The sequence below is a fragment of the Notolabrus celidotus genome, chromosome 7 (assembly GCF_009762535.1).
Source record: "Notolabrus celidotus isolate fNotCel1 chromosome 7, fNotCel1.pri, whole genome shotgun sequence".
Lineage (NCBI taxonomy): Eukaryota > Metazoa > Chordata > Actinopteri > Labriformes > Labridae > Notolabrus > Notolabrus celidotus.
The window spans coordinates 32,871,300-32,890,011 of record NC_048278.1 but is presented as its reverse complement, the minus strand read 5'-3'; the positions used below and the strand labels follow the sequence as shown (position 1 = coordinate 32,890,011).

Sequence of the window (18,712 nt, the reverse complement as noted above, 5' to 3'; positions counted from 1 at the left end):
AATTGGCGTCGGGACTGGTTGTGTCTTTGTTGCTTTAAAAAATTCTGATTCATGCAGCACAATGATGGTTTTAGGAGTGTTAATGTCCTTAAATATAAGTGGATGCCTCCTTTTAAGATTCCTCTGAACATGCACTGGTTCATGCTTTGCTTGCTTGCACTGAAGCAAATACAACCCTCTCCCTCTCTTTGCCCTTCCACTGACCCTTTTTTTGGGAGCATTTTCAGATGCAGATTCCAAATGGATAGAGGACAATCCTCCAGATGCATTGCATATTGAGGCAGTGTATCATGAAGCATGGCAACTGGTGCAGAGAGAGGCTCATATCTTCGCAGTTAATCATGAGAAATTTTAAAATCTGCCGGGTTGAATCCACATTAATATAAATTTACTGAATTAGACTTACATGGCGTCTACTTTAAACTCGATTTCAATTGCAGAGAAACATTTCAACTGGATCATCATCATGACACTTGCTGTCACAGATTGTGATTGAACTTTGCATGAAAATTCCTCCCTTTGTTGCTCTGAAGGGATAATCACTCATGTGCACACGATAACAAGAGTTCAAGTCAAGAGTGGGGATTTGGATCAGGCCCAAACTGAACATCTCCTCTAAATATGTCCTTCAGTCTTTGTCAAGCACCGGCACAAAACTCTGTTAAAGTCTCCATAAATCTTAATTATTGTCTGCTGAGTTTGAGGTCAGTTGGACATCCAACTGGGTTCAGATGAAGGTTTGCTTGTAAAGGAAAACATCCAAGACACAACTCTTCAAATGATTGTTTTATACCACATTTTTCATTTTGCTTTACTTTAATAGTGTATATACACTACTAGTCAAAAGTTTGGACACACCTTCTCATTCAATGGTTTTTATTTATTTTAATTATTTTAGACATTTTAGATTAATACTGAAGACATCAACACTATGAAATAACATGGTTTTGCCAAAGCTATCCATTGTGTGCTAACCCTACCTCTGAACAACACAACTGATGGTCTCAAACACATTAAGAAGGCAAGTAACTCTACAAATCAACTCTTGACAAGGCTCATGTTAATTAGAAACCATTCCAGGAGACCACTTCATGAAGCAGAGAATACCAAGAGTGTGCAAAGCTGTCATGAAGGAAAAAGGGGGCTACTTTACAGAATCTAAAATATAAAACATATTCTGGTTTGTTTAACACTTTTTTGTTAACCCTCCTGTTATGTTCGTTTCTCTGGAACAGCAATAATGTTCCTGGGTCAATTTGACCCGGGGCATATTTAATTATCCAAAAGTGTCAGAACCCCAAAAAATCCTGACACACATTTTTTTTTTTAATCTAATTTTTAACTCCATTACTAACCATTTAAATCAAGATTGGGTCCATTGGTGCTCTTTAATTCTCACAGATCATGGTTCTAAGAAGATAACTCACTTGTTTTTCATTAAAATTAATGTTAATTTCTTTAATGCACATTGGAAAGCTCTAAATATAAATACATTAGTTTTACATTACAAGTTTTGTTTATTTTATTTTACATTTGAATTATATATATTTTTTGAAGTGATGTTGGTAAATTAACACGACTCCTCTTCTGTCACATGCTGCCCAGATTTGTATGCTGCAATTAGCTGGTTTGGAAGGCATTTATTGCCTAAAATAGACTTTTAAAAGGGTCATTTTGACCTGCAACATAACAGGAGGGTTAATTTAATAATTCCATATATGTTCTTTCATAGTTTTGATGCCTTCAGTATTAATCTACAGTGTTTCAAAGACTTAAAATAAACACAAACCCTTGCATGAGAAGGTGTTTCCAAACTTTTGACTGGTAGTGTAGATAGTGCCTTTGTTTTAGATTGTATTTAAACATGTCTGTATTTCATTAATGTTTCATCTGGAGTCAGGTTGATTAAAGCTGTCCTGGGACATAATCTCTGTATCTGTTGTATTTGTGTCAGACTGAGTAAAAGGTCAAAAGAGGGAAGTAGAAAAAGCTCTTCTTTCACAGTATTTATTAACAAACCCAAGGCCCAATGAGAGACACAGCAGAAACACTGAGGTAAGATGTGCTTTGGCTCCATCTTTAGGCCATCTGCTAGCATTACAACATGACACTCCATGGTAGTGTGAGTTTCTGCAGTCTTCTTCAAATCTGGGCTTGGTATTGTAAAACAGACTACATCAGCAACAAACATTGAGGTGGACAGGTGAAGAGTTCATCCTCTACTTGATCTTGATGCCGACGATCCTGGCGTCACCGCCGATGCTGAAGTACTTGTACTTGATGTCACCAAGGCGGTTGGGGAAGTCGACCATGGTGCCATCAGGGAGCTTGATGTAAAAGCTCTCCATGCTGAGGTTGAGATAAAACTGTGGGGGAAGGAGGAACAAGATAAACACACAAGTTATCTTTCAATGTTATTGTCTTACAATGAAAAGAGAATAAGTTAATATAGTTGTTGAGGTATACTTGGTCAGGCTGTCTCTCTCTTGCAAAGGCTGTTAAGTTTTATGAGCCTCTAAAGCCCCTTCCTGGCATCTATTGACCTTAGTGTTGCACAGCAAAGATAGCAAACTCACTAATAACCTCTTTATGGTGAAAGCCATTATGAAACTTCAGCCACATGACTACAACATAGAGTGGGTGTATTTTTACCACTGCTCTGCAAAAAATGTTCTTTGAAATACAGTAGCTCTGTTATCTGAAAGCAGCTTTGAGCTTTTGTTGCCCAAACAATAAAATCTTAAGAAGGCAAGTTCATTCTTTAAAGGTTTTGACAACATTGCCTCAGGAATGAGATTTTTAACATTACATAACACTGAAGGAATGTTTAAAAGACTCTCTTTGGAACACAATTTCTAGCAGTAAGTCCTTTGTTGTCTTTATTATCTTCTCTTTATGTGACATTTATAAAAACACACACAAAAAAAAGGTGAATTTCATTATTTTTTTGGACCTGGTCACGAGAGTAAAAGTTTAATTCCCTTTTTATCATTTTCAGAAATAGAACAAAGATTTTTCAAATCTGAAGCTGTGTTTTTAAAAAGTCTGTAGACCCCATTGGAAAATCTAGTCCACATCTGACGAGAGTTGGCACAGTGGATCTGGATTGGGACTCAGTTTTCCTTAACCCTTTTCTTAACAGCCAAAAGTGAAGCTGCGAGTCAGATGCTTACTTCAGAATCATCCAAATCTCTCCAACAACTCAAAGCTTGATCTGTAAGGCAACTGGACTGGTAGAAATTCTTGAAGACGTTTCACCTCTCCTCTGAAAGGCTTCTTCAGTTCTGACCAGACTGGGGAAGAGCTAGAAAATATAAGCCTCTAACATTGGTGGGTGTGTCCAGGTAGTCACTGGAGGATTTTTTTGACCGGTGGACCCAGGGTCTAAATTTAGTTCAGGGGTAGATAATCTCCCCCCTAAAAAGCCCCTGCTAGGGGGTAGTACTTTTCAAAGGTCCTGGGGCTTTCAGGGGGCAGGGCCTGCAATGCTGAACGTGTCTGATTGGTAGATTAACCACAGTGTTTTTATTCCTCCTGCAGTCCACAATAACATCACACACATCTGTGATTCACTTGATTTCTCTTTCTTTCATTAGTTTCTATTTGTTCTATCTTTTTTGTATGTGTGTGTACTTTTCAAAAGAAGAAGCTGTGATTCTCTTGATTTAGCAGCTTGTAACATTAGTCTTCTCTCAGCCCACCGTGAATGCGTCTCTCCTGGTGTTATGGTTTTAAAAGTGACCCTGTAAACTGGAGACCTTCAGCTAAATGCAACAGTGTTTTAAGATTCAATATCCTCATCAGATATTCAATGATCGCCTAAAGACGTTTATGAGGGATGCATCCGGCTGAGAGTCTCCAGTTAACAGGGTCACTGTTTAAACCAAAACACCGGTTGATCTCTGCCACGGCTTTTTGAGTTCAAAAGGATTTTAAAGCCGCGTTGAAACGTCTTTGCTACTCGCGCTTATCTCCTCTCACGTGTTGATTCAGTGAATCCATCTGTGATGAAATATAGCACCATCTAAAACAGCGCCAGCTGAGTCTCTTCATGCTAACAGGCTAACTGTTGTGTTGCTCATAATGATACCTGCCTGTCCGTCTGCTTCTATGGTGTCATCTGTGATGAATGGCATTCGTCTTTGACTTACTGCCCTCTACTGGTCTGGTGGTGTACTGCCTTTACTTTTTATTTCCTCCATACATCACTGGCCTGATTTGCACAATCTACCCAGGGCTTCAGCCCCGCGGTCGAAACGCAGACAACAATGGGGGCACAGAACCTTTTAGTTCAGGGTAAAGTAGTTCTGAAAGACCCCGGAACTCTTGGTCCAAATGCACCTTAAAGGTCCTAAGTAGGGTCGTTAGCCTAGTTCCTGGAAAAGGAACCAGGAACTAGACTAGCCTTTCGAAGGAGAGGTGAAACGTCTTCAAGAATTTCTACCAGTCCAGTTGCCTTACAGACCAAGCTTTGAATTACCATGACCTGGATGACTGAGAACCTTCATTGAATCTCCAACAACATAGAATTATGTTTACCTGCACATGCACACACTCCTCCTGTGAAGACATTACACCATGATGTATGTATGTGATGTGGATATCTTAAAGTTCTAATTACTCTTTCCTACATTTTCCAAGCTTAATCCAGTGTGGACATGAATGTTTGAGACTTGGTGGTTCTACTATTCGGTATAAGACTGAGCTGAAGTTTGAGAGAGCACAGAAAGCCTGACACCTTGCACTCCTCCCCGCGCACGAAGGGGAAGTGGTCGTCTCGTTGCTCGTCACCCCAGCTTCCCCCGGACTTGGAGTTGAAGACGATGACGCTGGAGTCGCCGCCTGAATCGAAACGAGGGTTGAAGTGCATGGCGATGTTGTCAGCATCGTGACCGACGTTGATGGAAAAGCTGCAATGGAGGCGGGGGACACACAGGAGGAAAGAGTGCAATGAAAAAGAGAGAGACTTCAACTTCCTCTAAATGTAAGTGAATGAAAATTAAACTGCATGTCTTTTTTAAAGCTACATATCTGAGGGGAACGTACGTGCTGCAGTCTTCTGAGGGCTTGACTCGGATCTTGAACTCCTGGCCCTCCTTGAACGTCATGTCTGTGACTATCTGCAAAGGGAAAGAACAGAGGTGAGCACTAAAGACATGGATCAATGAATGCTTGAGAACTATCCTCCCATTTTAAAACTCGTTTGTCTCGTTTCACTACACAGTTTGTCAGTTTCAACCTGTAGAAATGCCCTTGTAGTCTTCTTATCCTAATGTTTTGAGAACATTTCAGCTTACATGCCTATGATTTGAAAGTCAAATCAGATTGATCGGTGTTACAGGGTATCCTGGTGAGAAAATCGATGATCCCAGGTGTTCTTATCTGAGCTGTTGATGATCAACTAGGGTGGAACTGTGGCCCTCTCGAAACAGGAAGGCGCTATATTTGTTGATGCATGTGATTGTTATATAGAGACAATAAAAACATAAAAACAAGGACACTATCTGCAGACACTAAACAGATCCTCATGACACACCTCACTTAAATGTGTGGGAGTTTTCTTATATGACAGTTAAGGGGAAGATAAGTTAACACAATATAAATCTAATGTACGCTGCAAAGTAACACGACATACCGTGGTTTCTTTTGTAGTTCATCTAATCAATAATGCCATAAAGTCTATTCACATTTGACACCACATGACGCTACACATTAACTTCAACATCCTGAACCCGATGTACCTTTACCACACCTACAGATATTTCCATCCAGAGCTGTCACAATGTGGTCTTTGAAGTCAGCCCCTATCTCACCGCAGCTCTGGTTTATAATTGGCTGCACAGGTAAAGTGCTGGAGAATAATTAAGTGAAGTTATACTGTATTAATCCCTTTGAGGAACTACTGTATTTATTAGAAGTGTGCGTCATCCAAGCAGGCCCTTGGAGATCTTTATACTTGCAATACTCTTTGTCTTGGAGCAGTCCAAGAAGCTCCTGACTTTTTATTCCTTGATTCTGAAGGATGTTATGTAGCTTTGGTTTTGAGCAATACATTTTTATTATAACACTATTAAAAGAAACATAAATGTGTCTAGGTAGAAACTACAATATGATGTCATTCCTCCCCTCTCTGTGGACTAAAAATCAGCTGTTGACACTGTTTCAAAATGTAGTGAATGAGTGTTAATGTCTGCAAATAATGTTAATCAAACCTCATTTATAATGTACACTACCAGTCATAAGTTTGGACACACCTTCTCGGTCAATGGTTTTTATTTATTTTAATTATTTTCAACATTGTAGATTAATACTGAAGACATCAAAACTATGAAATGATATGTTTTTGCCATAATATGGATTACAACAGTCGTCAAATAGGGCTATCCATTGTGTACTAACCCTACCTCTGAACTAGTGATGTGTCATGAGCACAACCCTAACCCTAACCCCAAGCATAACCCTAACCCTAACACTAATCATAACCCTAAACCTAACACTAATCACAATGCTAACCCTAATCTGAACCCTAACCCCAAGCATAACCCTAACACTAACACTAATCACAATGTGAACCCTAACCCTAATCATAACCCTAAGAGCCGGCTTGCATCGAGAGAGAGCCGGCTCCCAGTTTTTTCCTTTCACTGAGGACATTAATAATGTTTGCTCCAGTTTGGTTCTGGTTCTGGTTCTGTTTGCTTGAGTTTGGTTCTGGTTCTGTTTGCTTGAGTTGGTTCTGGTTGTGTTTGCTTGAGTTTGGTTCTGGTTGTGTTTGCTTGAGTTTGGTTCTGGTTCTGGTTCTGTTTGCTTGAGTTTGGTTCTGGTTCTGGTTCTGTTTGCTTGAGTTTGGTTCTGGTTCTGTTCTGTGGATATGTTTGCAGTTTTTTGTTAATTTGTACAATAAAAAAGTTTGATTAAAGTACTAAACAAAAGTAAGAATGGTTTTGTAACAGAATAAATGCACAAAATTGGGAAATTATAAGGCTTCTCATAAAAACACTGTACGTAAAAGGGTTTTCAACACAAACCATTATTTTTTGCAAAACTTATGGTAAAATATACGGCTACAAAAGATCCTAAATTAAGAGTTGTTCGGGAGTCGAAAGAGCCGGCTCTTCTTTGGGACTGGTATTGTATCTTGTGATAGAGTGCATACAAGTTTTTATTTTGTTTATGTGCCATAAATACATTTAAATGCCAACCCTGCATGGGTTTACATTACACCATGATTTAAACAGTTAAAGGTGACATATCACGCTTTTTTCATCAATATATATTGGTCTAAGAGGTCCCCAAAACATGTCTTTAAAGTTTATGCTCAAAAAAACACTTTGAAATCAGATTTTGGTCTGCCTGAAAAACCCTCTTCTTCAGTCCTCCTCAGAACACTCTGTTTTCTCTCTGACCACGCCCCCTCAGGAAGTGGATTTGTCCTCGGCTCTCCAGCACGTTGATCTAATGTTTACATGTTGGCCGAGTATACACGGCTGAATCTGATCCTGACGGAGAGGCGCCTGTAGCAGGACCTTCCTGAAGGATTGGTCACAGATTTAGTGTTTCTTGTTGTTTTATTTATCAGTATGTAGACGTGTGTCTTGGTACACAGCTACGAACATGTAGCTATGTGGCTATGCTAACTAGCGCTAGCACTTATCCATGATAAATAAAAATCATCCACTAGATCTTCAAATCTGCAGGCCTGGGGAGTAAAACCGAACTCTACCAGAAAGGCAGCAGGACCTTTCTGAAGGATTGGTCACAGATTTAGTGTTTCTTGTTGTTTTATTTGTCAGTATGTCGACGTGTGTCTTGGTACACAGCTACAGCTCCAGCTACTGCTATGAACATGTAGCTATGTGGCTATGCTAATTAGCGCTAGCACTTATCCATGATAAATAAAAATCATCCACTAGATCTTCAAATCTGCAGACGTGGGGAGTAAAACCGACCTCTGCCAGAAAGGCAGCGGGACCTTTTCTGAAGGATTGGTCACAGATTCTGTGTTTCTTGTTGTTTTATTTGTCAGTATGTAGACGTGTGTCTTGGTACACAGCTACAGCTACGACATGTAGCTATGTAGCTATGCTAACTAGCGCTAGCACTTATCAATGATAAATAAAAATCATCCACTAGATCTTCAAATCTGCAGACGTGGGGAGTAAAACCGACATTTGTGTTTATTAAGACAGCCTACAACAGCATGCCTCCCTCCTAAGCTCCTTGTTAGCACACATTTGTGCAGGTAATGAAAAACGGAGGGGGGATTCAGTATTATTTTATACAGTCTATAGGCTGAACAAGCTCCGAGCTCTGACTCCGTGACAGACCGGATATTGTTGTTACGTAACAAAAACACGGAAGTCTGAAACGGCTCGTTTCACACACATTTACTGAAAGGTGGAGAAATCTAAACAGGGGCAGAATGGATTTTTTTCATTCTCGGAGGGTTTGTAGACATGCCAGGGACACATATTTCAGGTAGAGATCCATTAAAAAGTCGATTTTGCATGATATGTCACCTTTAAGGATCAGAGTGCATATCTAGTTTATTCATGGTCATGGAGCAGGAGAAGAGAGTTAAAATATAATAAACATTAATCAAACAAGCTATCTTGTCTTTTTCTCCAGCCTCAAACAGCCACTCCAGTTTTTGTTCATCTGACCACCACAACCTTTTCAGGCTTTGGTTAGTGATTTCATTAAACAGTAACTCTCTGTCAGGGTCAGTTCTTGTAGTGCAGAGGAAAATGGGACTCAGTTTCCTCTTTATCCAAATAACACAGCTCACAAATTTTCTTTCCTTCAGGAGTTTATTTCAATCGACCAACCTCAACAGCCAGAGAAATAATATCTGATCTTAACTCTTACTCCAAGGATCTTTGGCTTCTTGATAACAGGGATTTCACATATAATCCAGGGTTGAAGTTCGGTTTCAATCCGCACATATGTCCTCAGTTTTGGTTTGGACAGAGCGTCTTCAAATTTCAGCACAAGGTTATCTTTCATGGAGTTAACATTACAATGCAAATTTACAGATTTGCCGCACCCCTCCTCAAAAACTGAAAAAAGCTCTTGGAGATTTATGTACTTTGCTCCACATACAAAACTTCTTATTCTGTCCTCCGCCATTGTGATAAGTGGATTGCACAACTGGATCATGTTTTAATATTTTAAACACATTTAGAAAGCATACTCTTTGACAGAAAGATAGGAAGTGAGCATTTAGGAATTTAATGTCACCTGTAAATGATTAAGTTTGGTCATAGAATGTGACAGTTAAAGTTGGAGGAAAGAAGTGTTCTTGTGTTGAGTTTGGTTTATGAGATATTGAATAACAAGAAAATAAAAGCAGATATAGTTAGTCCATGAGTAGAGTTAAATCCACTGTAGTTAAAAAGTAGAACATCTTCAGGACTATGCTGACTAAGCTCTTTTTCACAATTAATTCTTTCAAACAAATAAGAAACCTTTCAACCCTGACAGCCTTTGTTACAGCTATTAGAGTGCACAACTATTGTATGAATGAAGCTTTTTTCACCACTTACCATCTTGGCTGTCTTCAGTGGGGGAGATCCTCGAGCGACAGAGCTCTGCAGTCTCGTGAATGATTTATATAACCCTGCTGACGCTTGGAGCAGGAAGCGACCAACGGGTTGTAAAAAACACTAATCACACATGGCAATATTTGCTCCACAATGACGACTCATAGTCACAGTTCTGCTTCATGTTAGAGGATGTTACAGGAGATACATTACTGCAACAACCAGAAGAATGAAACAGAGGTATTTACAAAGTGCTTAATCTTGTGTGCATAACAACACATTTCCACACGGCCTACATGGACAAATATTTGCTGCTTCTTCAGAAGGAAAGTGTACTCATTTCAATGCCTGTTTACCTGAGATGTATTTTTTTAGGTGACTCTCCTCTCCTTATTTATGTACATGAATAATCCCATTACATACTGTTGACAACTGGTTTTAAATAGAGGCTGTAATTTATTAGTAAGCTTCAGTTTGCCTTGTTAACTATTGTTACATAATAACATTGAGTTAATGTAATGCCTATTTGTAAATTGCATGACTCCAGGAGCAAATACACTTAAAGCTAACAGCTCATCAGAGGAAATTTTAATAGACAAATACACATATATAATTTAAAATACAGATAGATAGATAGATAGATAGATAGATAGATAGATAGATAGATAGATAGATAGATAGATAGATAGATAGATAGATAGATAGATAGATAGATAGATAGATAGATAGATAGATAGACTTTATTGATCCCCCATTGGAGGAAATTTGTTCGTTCCTGCAGCTTACAACATGGAATCTGAGAATAAAACAATTGCTTACATAGTTAAAAATTGAATTAAATTAAAATAAAATAAAGTAATAATAATAGTAATAATGATATGGTGGATATAAATTAAAATAAAATAAGATTATAATAATAATAATAATAATAATAATAATAGTAATAATGATATGGTGGATATAAAATAAAATAAAATAACAAAAATATTAATAATGATATGGTGGATATAAAATAAAATAAAATAACAAAAATATTAATAATGATATGGTGGATATGAAATAAAATAAAATAACAAAAATATTAATAATGATATGGTGGATATGAAATAAAATAAATAACAAAAATATTAATAATGATATGGTGGATATGAAATAAAATAAAATAACAAAAATATTAATAATGATATGGTGGATATGAAATAAAATAAAATAACAAAAATATTAATAATGATATGGTGGATATGAAATAAAATAAAATAACAAAAATATTAATAATGATATGGTGGATATGAAATAAAATAAAATAACAAAAATATTAATAATGATATGGTGGATATAAAATAAAATAAAATACGATCATAATAATAATAGTAATAATGATATGGTGAATATGAAATAAAATACAATAAAATAACAAAAATATTAATAATGATATGGTGGATATGAAATTAAACAAAATATAGTAAATATGAAAAATATATACACTATGTACTCTTCTACACTAAACCAAGAGCCAAATAATAATTATTATTATATACGTATTTACGTATATACTCTGTCTGATTTTGGTGTTACAGTCTTTTCATGTTCAAACTTTCATGGTCAAACTTTTATGGTCAAACTTTTTTGGACTCATTGTGATTTCAGGTTTGTTGGTTGCCTGATCTATCTGTTATTTGAACCTGTGAGTTTCTCCGCTCACATTTTTCACTACCTCTCTCTATCTCAGGTTTTTTGGTTGCCTGATCTATCTGTTATTTGGACCTGTGAATTTCTTTCTCTGCTATCTCTCCCCATAAGTTATAATCTTGTCATTTGGCAATAAGCTCATTGTTCAAAGTGTTAAGAAACTTCAGAACAGTTGAGCATTTTTACATATATAGATATATATATAAATATACACAATATATATTAACATACATTATCTATTTATATTTGTATATATATATATATATATATATATATATATATATATATATATATATATATATTTAACTTATATTCATTCATTATTGTTATTGGCTAATTTTAAAATACAATTACAATAAACCAACATTTTACAAAGTTGTATAAACTTGAGATTCCTAAGTTAATTTAATTGATTGCAAACACATAGACAGTAGTATATCATTTAAGATTAATCAATATTTCTATTAATATTTATTTGAAACAACTGGAGTTAATGTCCAGATCTATTTAAGAAAAGAACAGTAGGTGTTCCTGAACTTTGTGCTGCGGAGCCCTGTGAAAGGTTTGGTTTGATCACACATTGATCCACACAAGTAACTTTTCAGGTTACTGTAAGTGTAAAGGTAAAACCATCTCAAACTTCACATTTGTTATTTAATCCATTTGTAAACACATTTTTCAATAAATTGAGTGAAAGTGTTTCGTTGTTAAGCTTGTTGACATAAAATAAAAGATATCTTTCAGGAGAATTTCTTTGGAGTGTCTCTTCTCTGCAGACCCGGAGTTCCAGTGCCAACTGAAGCTTTCACTCGTCATTGGTCAACCAAAGCCACTGTGTCAGTCAGTGTCTATAAGTATTTTGTTATTATTACATTTGATAATTCAGTCAGTGTCTAAGTATTTTGTTTGACCTGACGATTTTTAAACGGAACTAGACATCTGTTAAGAGAAACCAGTTCACTGTCTGCAGACCCAGAAGTCCACCAGAAGAGTTAATCTGTCATCAGAGCACCACAACAACTGTGTGTATTAGCTGTTGGTAAGTACAAACAGTTGAGGATCAGTACAGCCCATAGACTTTTACAGTAAGAATATCATATTTGGTAAAGCAGTAAAGCTACAATGCCAAGAAAGAGTAAGAGAGCTCAGGCCCAGAGTCTGCGTAGGTCAGAGATAAACTGTGCAGCAAATGAACAAACAGATGGTGTTCCTTCAGTGCCTGATGCTGATGGTGTGAAACAGGGAGGTCAAAGATCACCATGTGTACCACAGGTATCTAATGCAGATGTGGTTAAGAGGAGTAATCCACCTGTTGCAGGCCCGTCTGATTCTGAGCAGGTAAACCGCAGAGTTCAGAGTGATGATCCAGGAGTACAGCAGGTATGCAGACATGACAAAGAGGAGATGTTCCAGTGAGCCAAGTATTGCAGACTCCTCCAACTCAAAGCAGGTAAACCACAGAGGTCAAGGTGATGAGCCACGTGCAGCCCAGCCTTCATATGCAGACATGGTGCAGAGGAGACGTGTCAGTAATGATTAGTGTGTAGCAGGCCCACCTCAGGCAGATGTGGTAAACACTAGAGATCAGCTCTATGAATTAAACCTCAGTGCATCTCGCAGCCAGGCTTCTCTGAAATACGGCCAGTCCAGAAACAAGCAGTGCACCTGTAACTCCCTCATATTCCTTGCATTCCTGTGTGAGAATGAAAACATGACCAGAGCAGACCTGGACAGTGTTTTGGACAAAGGTAATGTGATGTACGGAATGGTGAGAGAAAGGGTTCCTAACCACATTCATCTCACTACTGATGAGCTCCCTGATTTAGTTCCTGCTCGCAGATTCACACACATCGTGGACATGTCACAGCTCTCTAGATATGGCACATTTGGAGACCCTTCACCTGAGGCTGTAGATTACTTTCTGGACCTTGAGTCAGGACTGAGCTGCCTGTTATCAGATGTGCAGTACGCACTGCTGCTGATGAGTTCACTATGCATTGCAGTCTTCAGAACTAGATCAGGCAGATATGGCTTCTTTGATCCACATGCTAGGACAGTCAAAGGTTTGCCTCTGCTTCAGCTTACACCCACCCCTGGTACCGCTGTCATGGTGATGTTCACACGTCTCAGTGATATGATCGACAGGCTCACCAAGTATCACAAGATGTTGGGCACAGCAGCGTCCTGTACCTATGAGTTAAAGCCAGTCCAGTTTCCTGATGTGAACTACCTGAGTGATGTCACCCCAGCCACAGAGAGTCAGCCACCAACTCGCACTGTACCAACCACTGTGTTTGATGAAACCCATCCAGATGAGCCAATCACAAGTGATCCACAGATGAACACTGAAATCACTGTGTTAGCAGACATGGAGACTGACCCTGAACCACTCAGCTCTGTTTCAGAGACACTGAATGATGACATGGAAACTGATGTCTCTGACCACACGTCACAGAGAACCTGCCCTAACATCACTTCTTCATCTACTGTGAATCAACCAGAGGTACATGAAGTGTTTCCTAACACACAAGCTGAACCAGAACCAGCACATGGACTCAGCTTAAACTCTGACGAATCACAAGACTGTCCCCCAAGTGAGTTACTCTTAACTGATCCATTGATAAATACTGGTACCAGTGCTCATGACATCTCGCATGACGTCTCCAGTAAACTGTCAAAACTGGGAAAAGAGCAAAGGAAAAAATTTCAGAGGAGACTTCTGCATTCTGAAAACTTGTCACAAAGTAAGGAGAGTCAAAAGAGGAAAGACAGAGTAAAGTATGCCTTGGATGAAAAGTATAAAGCAAAGAAAAAATCTTACTCAAGACAGAGATCTTCCAAGGAGGAGTTAAGAAAAGCAAAACAAAAATATGATACCAACCCATTTCAGAAACAACCCTGAAATACAGAAAAAGAAAAGGAATCATATAACAACTAGATACAGCGAAAGCACAGATTTTAGACTGAAGCAAAAAGCTTAAATCACAAGAAAATACCGCGAAAGTGTGGAATTTAAGGACAGACACAAAGCCTATATTACCAGAAAATACCGTGACAGTGTTGAATTTAAGGACAGACGAAAAACATATTTCACAAGGAGATACGCAGAGGACATTGATTTCAGGCAGAGAAAACGATCTTATATCACTCAGAGATATGCTCGTGATGAAGTGTTCCGTGTTCGACACAGACAGCTGATGAGACAAATAATGCGAGACAGGTATAAGAACAGTCTTCATAAGATGAGATGTGCATTAAAAATATCAAGGAAATACAGACAGATAAGTAGACACACATGTGAGCCTGACAGAGAGATTGAAAACCCTTTGATCAGAGAGGCCATCGCTGCTTTCAGATCACACATAAAGGACGGTCCCACCTACGTTTGCACTGTGTGTCACAAAGCCTCATTTCCAAACCAGGTGAAACCCTGCAAGAGGTCCAGCTATGTGAAACATCCCCAAGTGGTTGCAGCTTGTCTAACAGGCCAGTATGTTCATGCTTGTGATGATGACTGCAGTGCACTGTCCCTGATGAGAGAAAGAGAGAGTGGATCTGTCACACCTGTCACGACCATCTGAAAAATGGAGCCATGCCTAAACTTGCTGTAGCAAACAACCTGGTTCTAGCTGATATTCCACCTGAGCTGTGTGACCTCAACATACTGGAGAGACATCTGATAGCAAAGTGCATTACGTTTGCAAAGATCATTCCTCTTCCTAAAGGCAGACAGAGAGCTATCCATGGTAACGTGGTGTGTGTTCCCTCTGAAGTCCAGGAGACCATCGATGCTCTTCCCAGATTGAGAAGTGAGTCTCAGGTGCTGAGAGTGAAACTGAAGAGACGGTTGACTTACAGAGGTCATCATCTGTTTCAGACTGTAACCTGGTCTAAACTCATACAGGCTCCGCATAAACTCAAAGAGATCCACCCACAGTATGAGGACATCACTATTAGAGATGAGGAGGACTTGTGTGATCCCACAGTACCTGATGATGAGGATGATGATGGTGTTACAATGGCTGAGGAAGACTATGATGAGGATGATTTGATGGAAATCGACAGGTTTGAGACTGATGCTATGTGTGAGGCAGAAATTGACAACGAAAACACTGAGCTGTGTGATGAAGGTCAGACCCAGGAGAAAGATGATGGTGGTGAGCCACAGCAGGAAGGAGACATGCCTCATGGTGGTGTTGTTCTTGAATCATGCCTTCAGCCGCGTGATGTTTCAGAGGAGATATTGTGTTTCAGTGACTCTACCTACTCAGTAGCTCCTGCAGAGGGAAACAGTCCAGTCAGTTTTTTTAAGACACCCAAACTTGAAGCCATGGCTTTCCCCGTTCAGTTTCCCACTGGTGAAAACAGACCAATGAAATGAACACCCGGTACTTATTTCAAAGCAAGGCTCTTTGGTGTTGACGATCGCTTTGCCAGAGATACCAACTAACTGTTCTTTGCACAGTTTGTGGCAGAAATACATGTAGCTACATCCAGCATGACCATACAGCTACGTAAAGGAAAACCTTTCACCAGAGATGGACGTAAAATAACATCCAGAATGTTGAGAGACAAGCATGAGGTGGAGAGACTGGTGAGAAACAGAGATGCTATCAGATTCATGCAGCCACTCAGAGGAACACCAGCCTATTGGGACAAAACTACTAAAGACCTGTTTGCCATGATCAGACAGCTGGGCAGTCCCACCTTCTTTGTCACATTTTCTGCAGCAGAGATGCGTTGGCCAGAGGTGATTATTGCCATAAAAGCACAGCAGGGTGAGGAGGTGAACTTTGATGAGCTGGACTGGTCCACAAAGTGTGACATTCTGAGATCCAACCCCATAACTGTGATGAGAGTTTTTGATAAAAGAGTTGAAGCACTGTACAGAGACCTGATCTTGTCTCCTGCACAACCCCTGGGCAAAGTGTACGACTTCTTTGGCGTCTTGAGTTTCAGCACAGAGGAAGTCCTCACAAACATGGTCTTCTGTGGGTTGATGGTGCACCTGTGATTGTGAAAGACAGTGATAAGACTGTGTGTGACTTTGTGTCCAAATACATCTCAGCTCGGCTCCCCGATCCAGATAAACAGCCTGACCTGTTTAAAAAAGTCACAGAGGTGCAGATACACAGCAAAAACCTCTCAAAGACATGTTTTAAGAGTGCTAGTTCAGGATGCAGATTTGGATTCCCCAAACCTCCCTCCAGAAGGACAATGATAACCAGACCTGTGGATGATGTGGACTCAGAGAGACTTAAAGCAGCCAAAGAGAAACTAGCCCCACTGAATCAGTTGCTGAATAAACCTGAGACCGTCTCCCTGAGTTTTGAACAGCTCCTGTCTCGATGTGACCTGACCCCCAGTGAATTTGAGCAACACCTGCACCTGATGAGCCAGTCCTGCAGTATCATACTGAAGCGTGACCCAAAAGACTGCTGGGTAAACCCTTACAACCCTCATCTGCTTGAAGCCTGGGACGCAAACATTGATGTGCAGTTTGTTCTGAGCTACCACAGTCTGATCCGTTACATCTGTACATACATGTGCAAAAGTGAGAACTCTGTGAGTCAGTATCTGCAAACGCTCAATCAGAACTCAGACAGAGACTGTGTCAATGAACGGGATGAAATGAAGGCAATCATGCAGGCATATTCCAAAAAGAGAGAGATATCAGCACAAGAGGCTGTGGCCCGAGTGACTTCACTGAACATGAAAAAGAGTTCACGCGCCGTGGTTTTCATTTCAACTGACGACAACCCGGTCAAAATGAGTCTGCCTGTCTCCAGCCTCGGCAACACAACACCAGACTGTGTCAATGTGTGGATGACGTCTTTTCTAGATGAATCTTGGATTATCTCCACCACTGTCACATGTGCGGTAGTGCTGGCTCTGATCATGGCAGTCATAACTTTGAAGCGTAACAAAACCATCTGGTGAGCATTCTTTTGTGTCACGTGAAATATCAGATTGATGACTGAATATCTTCATTTTGTCAGCTTTACTTAAACCTTCTGTCATTTCATCTTTTAGGATTTTCCTGATAACGAAAATCAAAGGTCAACCCATACCAAACCCGGCAAAGTCCTTCCTGAAGGATGTTAATTTCCAAGTGAGTTCATCTTTCTCTTTCTCTCTGCTCAAAATGAGTTTCATAACAAGGTCTAACCTGGTTTACAGTTAAATTTAATGATTGTAACTTTTGCAGTATGTGCTGTATTTGATGCCTGTTGCAAACCAAATTGCCCCTTGGCGACAAAGATTATCCAAATCCAAGCAAATGAGTGATGTCATTGAGACGAGGCTGATAAACAGTCTATGCTTTTTCAGACCGTACGTTTCATAGCTTAATAACCTTGAGGGAACTACTGATTCATTTTCTTCTTATTTCTAACCTGTTAATCTTTCAAACTCCTCTTCTCATTCGCCTGTCATTGTTTTTTTCATCAGAGTTATCTGAGCTCTAGGCTCACAAACCTCTTCACACCACTGGAAATCACCTCCATAGAGATTGTCTCCCCTGTGAAGCTTGTCCCTTTCAAGCCGGAGGCAGAACTGCTAGAGAAGATGAAGAGCAAAAGCAGTTACGATTCCTCCAATTCCGGCTTCTCCAACCCCAGCTATGCCCATCTCGGTTCTGCTCCACCTGTTTCTGTCTCTTTGCTCACTGCAGGAAATCTGGATCCCTGTGCAGCTGATACACCTTACGGACCTGTTTGTAGTCAAAGTGAGGATAAAGATGCAGGACAGGAGAGGGAGGAAGTTAGAGAAAAAGACGTGAAGATCCTGAAACTGCTCTCCAACGGCTGCAACAAAGGCAATCCTCCACTGGTCATTTCTGACTATGAGAAGGTGGAGAAGGTCCAGCTGGAGCGCTCCAGGCTTCAGAGTCTAGATTCAGGTGTGTGTAACGGTGAGGAGCCCAGTCAGGAGAGCCTGGAGGCAGACAGCATCAATGTGACTGAGAGCCACGATGAAATAAATGAGGAGAGAGAGGCCGGGAAAGAAACAGAAGGAGTTTTTCAGAAGCTGTTTGGAGGGAATGTTGATATTTCCGGAAAAGGCTCCATCCAGGTTTGTTACGATTATGAGCGAGTCCAAAAGCTGCAGCCTGACAGCCCTGAGCTCCAGAGCCTGGACGTTAACAATGAGATCGAGGAGCATTTTGGTCACCAGGAGAGCCTGGAGGACACTGACAAGTCCTCTGAATCAACAAACCTCCTTCCTCCTCCATGCTCCTTTTCATCAGTCACAGCCATGTCTTCAAATCTCAACGGACCAGCTTTTAGACCAGCACCACATTGTAACATACTTGCTCTAATGACTACAAGGTGGTCTTTGGAGGCTTCGGGTGACGGATACATGCCAAAACAGGTAGAGAGCTAATAAATGTTTGCCCGTGAGGCACCGCGGGTGAAGAAGTCTGTCACTGAACGAGCTACTTAGTGTTGTTATGGTCTCCCGGAGGTGGTGTGACGTGT

General features: G+C 39.8%; 2 protein-coding genes across 3 annotated transcripts; one reads left to right on the top strand and one right to left on the bottom strand.

Annotated features, from left to right (window-relative positions):
• Window positions 1–1,991: 1,991 nt before the first annotated feature.
• Window positions 1,992–9,660, bottom strand: lgals2b (lectin, galactoside-binding, soluble, 2b). Of its 2 annotated transcripts, none has more exons than XM_034688243.1 (4): window positions 9,546–9,660; window positions 5,047–5,120; window positions 4,739–4,910; window positions 1,992–2,366 (listed from the first exon to the last, which is right to left on the bottom strand). In XM_034688243.1, exons 1-4 carry the CDS (start codon window positions 9,546–9,548, stop codon window positions 2,220–2,222), a joined length of 396 nt encoding a protein of 131 aa, XP_034544134.1. In that variant the 5' UTR covers window positions 9,549–9,660; the 3' UTR covers window positions 1,992–2,219. The 2 variants fall into 2 exon arrangements, with proteins under 2 accessions (XP_034544134.1, XP_034544133.1); XM_034688242.1 differs by lacking the exon at window positions 9,546–9,660 and adding an exon at window positions 5,742–5,783.
• A 6,788-nt stretch (window positions 9,661–16,448) lies between these two features.
• LOC117815588 lies at window positions 16,449–18,617 on the top strand. Its single transcript, XM_034687392.1, has 3 exons — window positions 16,449–17,167; window positions 17,265–17,343; window positions 17,682–18,617. Exons 1-3 carry the CDS (start codon window positions 16,449–16,451, stop codon window positions 18,615–18,617), a joined length of 1,734 nt encoding a protein of 577 aa, XP_034543283.1.
• Window positions 18,618–18,712: the final 95 nt, after the last annotated feature.